This window comes from Leptonychotes weddellii, chromosome 1 (genome assembly GCF_054177405.1).
Source record: "Leptonychotes weddellii isolate Sample4059 chromosome 1, ASM5417740v2, whole genome shotgun sequence".
NCBI classification, from domain to species: Eukaryota; Metazoa; Chordata; class Mammalia; order Carnivora; family Phocidae; genus Leptonychotes; species Leptonychotes weddellii.
In genome coordinates, this window is record NC_138369.1 from 188,467,905 (window position 1) to 188,473,904 (window position 6,000).

General features: G+C 44.5%; 1 protein-coding gene across 1 annotated transcript in view; it reads right to left on the minus strand.

Moving 5' to 3' along the window:
- The window catches only part of DSCAM (DS cell adhesion molecule), a 482,198-nt gene extending 476,467 nt beyond the window's left edge, over positions 1–5,731 (minus strand). The window contains exons 1-2 of the mRNA XM_081819866.1: positions 5,704–5,731; positions 5,467–5,613 (exon numbers count right to left, since the gene is read on the minus strand). Coding sequence (XP_081675992.1) covers positions 5,467–5,613; positions 5,704–5,731 — 175 coding nt within the window. The remainder of the gene's footprint in view (positions 1–5,466; positions 5,614–5,703) is intronic.
- Between the last annotated feature and the right edge of the window lie 269 nt (positions 5,732–6,000).

Below are 6,000 nucleotides of genomic sequence, written 5' to 3' on the forward strand. Positions count from 1 at the left end.
CTGCATCCATAAACCACCACAAGTGTTTCATGTGAAGTGCTGGGCTAATGTCCTTTGATATTTAATCTGGGCAGAAAATTGTTCACTTTTACCCAAAATACAGGAAACAGATAATCATCTGTAGACTTGAACTCATTGATCCTAAGAGATAACATTCTCCTTGAGTCATCACTAATAGAGGTGGTCAGATGGGAAATATCGTAACAGAAAATTGGGCCAGTGCTAAAGAGGGAGGCAGATTCTCTGTGAATAGTAAAATGTTCACTGTTTCCATTTTCCAAATCCGGTTACCCTTGGGCTGTGTCTTTGATGTTAATGTAGCTAAACCCCCCGGTGAGATTCTCAGAATTTTATCAGAGGAAACAGACGCAGAATGCTGGGCTCTCTCATTGCCAGCCTCCCTAATCGGGAAGAAACTCACAACGGGCCACTGAGTGAAACCCAAATATAACGCTGTCAATATTGTTCTTTGCCGGGATGGGGTCTTGCGTATCTCCACATCAGCAATACCTCCCAAGGCACATCGCTATCCAAACTACTACACTTTTATTGGGCTACATTAATATTCTAATATTTAAAAGGCTCTCATTTGTGCTCAGAGGAAGAGAAGTGATAAGGATGTTGGAAAATGAGTATGGACATCATCGCTCTTGCTTTTCCTGTCTCCTTTCTCTTAGGTAGAAGGCAGTAGATCATTGAGGACAGTAGATGCACAATGTGCACCTGTCCCTGAGATGTGTTCCCTCCACACGTTCCCCAGTGCCTATCATCCATCTGCCAGAGTATGAGAGTGAAAGTGGATCACACGCCATCCTGTGGTCAGGTGAAGAGCCCAGGGAGGTGGCAAAGCAGAGCACAGAGTAGCATCAGACATCACGTGCCTCTCCTTCCCCTGGGGGAATTATGGGAAGGCTACTTCTCAGCCTGTTTTTCCAGCTCTGGCTGCAATATATAAATAAATAAATAAAATACCACAGGCTGCGTGGCTTCAACAAAAGGCATTTATTTTTCACAATTCTGGAGGCTGGTAGTCCAAGAACAGGCTGCCTCAACAGTCGGGTTGTGTAAGAGCCCTCTTCTGAGATTCACTGTCCTCATACAGTGGAGAAGGAGGGCCCTGGTGTCTCTCATTTTAAGGACACTAATCCCATCATGGAGTGCCCCACCCTCATGACCTCCTCAAACCCTAATTCTTCCAAAGGCTCCACCTCCAAATACCATCACATTGGGAGTTGGGACCTCAACATATGAATTTTAAGGGGACATGGACATTCAGTCCATAACAAGACCATTGGAGGATTCTTTCCAAAGATCATTTAAAATAAATGAACCCATTAATGCTCTTAATTTGGTGATCTAATGACCTCATCTGATAAGAGAGGCACAGCTCGATTCCTGAGTCTAGAGTCAGGCCAACTTAAACCTCCCCTGGAAAGAAATCAATGCATGACCTCATGTGTAATAAGCTAATGAACACAACTGTTGGAATGGCTAATGAATCCATACAGCTCACGTTGAAACCCAGACAGACATGACTGGTGCTTCTCACCCCTGCAAGAACATAGCCCAGTCATTGATTTGCTCAACCAAGGTAAAGGGCAAAAATTAGTAAGACATGCCCATAGAAGCCATTCCTTTCTTTTTATAGGAATTCACCGATATTTACATTTTTTCCTAGGCGACAGATACCCATTCACCTTAGCCTAGGTTTCCAAAGAGCCCTGGCCTAGAAGGTCTGCAGAAGCTGGATGCTCACCAACCAGAAGCAGGCCTTGCCTCTCTGGCCTTCCCCCAGGGAGCTCTGGACCCAAGAGGCTGAGGGGGCGGACAAGAGCGGAGCCCCAGGGGACAGGCCTCTCCTTGTGCAGGTGAGCTCCTGCCACGAGCCCCATGTATGCAGGGACAGTCGCCAAGGCCCTGTGTGGCCTGTGGGAGCTCCAGCTTTCTTGGATCAGCCCCACTCCCAGTCTTCTCTTCCCACTCTATCCACTGCGGTGGAGACTCACACAGCCTCATTTTCATGGAGGATTTGGTTCACTGCCCTCCTCCATCGAAGGAAGTGATGTGTGCAGAGCAGGCATGTTTCCTGGGAGCATTCCCAGCCAGATTCACTGAGGGCTGGGCTGTCTTGGAATCCCAGAAAGACTGACATGGGGTGACGGCCCCTGCCAACCACCAAATCTAAATCAGTTTAGCAAGGAGGCACTGGGGCTATCCGTTTATTTACAAATCACAGACAAATTAACCTTTTGCAGACAATCTGCCATGCATACGATCCAGATGTCCCCCTGCTGCCTACAGGATGGACGCCCCGGGCTCACTCTCTGAACCTCCTGACCTCCTACGTGTAGTCCCCTGTGCCCCACCTCACTCAGGGCCCTGGCCGCCAGCGAGAAATGTAATCCTTCTCCATGAAAACCATAAGGAACTGGCTTATTAATTAAGATCCCCAATGTTTTTAACCATTTTGTCACCTCCAATGGCTTCATGACCTCCTTCCCTGGGCATTTTTGGCAGCCCCAATGGGTGGAGCTCGGGTGCTGGAAACAGGGTCCAATAGCAAACCACCGCAAGTTGCGTTATAAGGATAATTTCCAGACTTCCTGTTTACAGATCATAACACTGCAACGGGGTGCTGTTCTCATGTTAAACTCCCTGAGAATGCAAACAGCTCTGACTCACTCTCTTTCTGGGTGTATCTCAGTCTCTCTGTCTCTGTCTCTTTGTCTCTCTCTCCATCTCTCTCTCTCTCTGTATACACACACACACACACACACACACACACATGCACACACACACCATGTGAGCCACGTGGAGCATCTTGAGAATGCCTTGTGTTTGGTTAGATGGCTTACTTACAAACAAACAAAAACTTGCTACTGAAGTATCCCTAAATGAGATCAAAGCCTATATACTACATAGGTTTTCTCAATACTTTTGTGCAAAAAAGAAAAGCCAAGTGCTTATCCCTGGCACACATTGTTTTTAAATTTTTGCCAAAGGGTAAAGCTCCCATGCATGATTGAGGAGATGTGGGTCTCATCAGAACCCATCAGCAAGACCCCAGCTCTGTGTTTGCATATCAGGACTCTTTCTGCTCACCAGATATAAAATTCCATTTAATTTATTTTATTAGGTTCATGTTTGAAAAAAAAAAATTCTATTCACATCGATTGCAACAAGATGAAACCTGCATGGGGATACCACTAATTAAAGATGCCTAGGGGGCGCCTGGGTGGCTCAGTTGGTTAAGCGACTGCCTTCGGCTCGGGTCATGATCCTGGAGTCCCAGGATCGAGTCCCGCATCGGGCTCCCTGCTCGGCAGGGAGTCTGCTTCGTCCTCTGACCCTATCCCCTCTCATGTGTTCTCTCTCTCTCAAATAAATAAATAAAATCTTTAAAAAAAAAAAAAAGATGCCTAGGAAACATAAGAATGCACACAGTATATTTTTTACAAATAACTTATATTGCGAACATATAAAACATATCTATGGATATAGATATTTATATCAATAGGTATATAAAACCTTCGGTAGATATTTCTATTTCTCACCCAGATCTCCAGTGGTTCTCTCCTTCTGGGCACACCTCACTGAAGTAAGATATACAATGTGACCTGCTTTGGCCAATTAAATATTAACAGAAATGAATATGTCTCCTCAAGTAAAAGTACACGGAGACAGTTTGTAATCCTCCACTGTTCTCTCCCTCTTCACGGCAAACTCTGGAGGCTGTCTGATGGCTGTTCTATGATGGCTGAGCCTCCATCAGCCCAGGCCCCTGAGTGTGGGAGATTGCAAATCCTGTCCCACATCCTCCCCCTCGGTGCACCCACAAGCCCTCACTACATGCGTGTCAATAGCCTTCCACTCTGGCCCTGGACTCAGCCAGAGAGACGTGTCATCAGATCTCTCCATCTGCCATTAAGAAACTAAAATGACTTCGAAAGAGAAGCCCTTAAAACCATTAATTAAAGACAACAAGTAGGGGTATCCAGCTGGCTCAGTCAGGAAAGCATGTGACGCTTGGTCATGAGATCAAACCCCACACTGGGTTTAGAGATTACTAAAAATAAATAAATAAAATTTTTAAAAAACCACAACAAATACAAGGGTACAGGTGAGTCTATTATGATTATTTGCAATCATATTTCAGGTATTAAGCTTAGTATTTTCTCAATACATTAAGTTAAGTTATGATGATTAATCAACATAACAGCAAGGCATTTATTGTTCAGTGAAGTTCGAGGGACTCTGACTGGACAGTGTTAAGAAAATCTGATGTCTGTTACATGCTAGTTTACTGGATGTACTTTAAAGACCAAAGATTTAATTTTTTCTAATGGTTTAATGATTGTTTTAATGGTTAACTACACTGGCAACCTACCCTGTCTAGAAAATCAATAAGCTGAAAAACAGAAATGCTATGTCACCGTGAGAGTTTAGTTCCAATTTCTTAGGTCTATAAATGGGCAAAATTTGGGGGGTATTCAAGAGTTGTATGAAAGCATGTACACAGACATGTAAAGAAAAGCAGGGGCGCCTGGGTGGCTCAGTCGTTAAGCGTCTGCCTTCGGCTCAGGTCATGATCCCAGAGTCCTGGGATCGAGCCCCGCATCGGGCTCCCTGCTTGGCAGGAAGCCTGCTTCTCGCTCTCCCACTCCCCCTGCTTGTGTTCCTGCTCTCGCTATCTCTCTCTCTGTCAAATAAATAAATAAAATCTTTAAAAAAAAAAAAAAAAACAAAGAAAAGCAGGCACTTATAACCTGTTATAGCACATTGGATGCTCATCACCACTGTTCTCCGAAAGCAGCCCAGGGTCACTCACTATCCAAAGATGAGCAAAGCAGGAGCACTGGACCCTTTCCAGGTAAACAGCAAGGGGGCAAGAAATCTACTTAAACACCACAAGAAAAGAACCATAACATCTTAGAAGCAAAATTTCAGTTGCGTCATTTCCAGGTTCTGAAAATAAACCTATTATATATATATATCTCAGTAATGAATACATACTCTGAATAGAATCTTCAAGAAAGAGATCAGAGACATCACATAGCTCTTAAGACATTTGAAAGGGTCACAGCAGTGAAAACCAGAGCTTCTGTTTCCCAGATTATAGTTTCAGGCTATCGGTTGTAAGTGTTATCACTGAGGACTCTCACAGGTGCAAAAACCCTACTGCCCTATTTTCAGGAGCAGAAACAAGCCAAAATTGCCTCTGAGAAGTAACATGATGGCTATATGTACATTAACTTCTTTCTGTCCATCAGTCAATTCACTGAAGAATATCTGAATCGAGCCACGAAAGCAATATAAAGCACTGAAGTCACACAATCCTCAAAGAGCATCAACCATCCGTATGCTAATTCTTATTAGGATGAACACAGATCCAGCGACCCAATTCAATACCTGGAACAGCCTCGAAGGTGAGCCCCATACCCTGTGCCCCGGACGTGCCCCGCCTACCTGAGATGAGTGACACGGTATCTTTCTCCCAGGAGACGACGGTGACGTACGCCTCCACTGAGGAGGGGATAATGCACTTGAAGACCGCAACATTGCCTCTCATGGTTTTCTGGTCCTCCACACGGACTGTATAGGGCTCCCGTAAAACTGGAAGGCAAGGAGAGGACCCTTGGTAAGACACCTCAGAAGGAGCTCATTCTGGTATAAGGTCATTCAAATATATGCGCTGTAGCTTACATAGAGTAATTGTACCAAATACAGTCATTGGGGAAAAAAAAAGAAGAAGATAGCAGGAGGGGAAGAATGAAGGGGGGGAAATCAGAGGGGGAGATGAACCATGAGAGACGATGGACTCTGAAAAACAAACTGAGGGTTCTATAGGGGAGGGGAATGGGAAGATGGGTTAGTCTGTTGATAAGTATTAAAGAGGGCACGTTCTGCATGAACACTGGGTGTTATAGGCAAACAATGAATCATGGAACACTACATCAAAAACTAATGATGTAATGTATGGTGATTGACATAACATAAAAA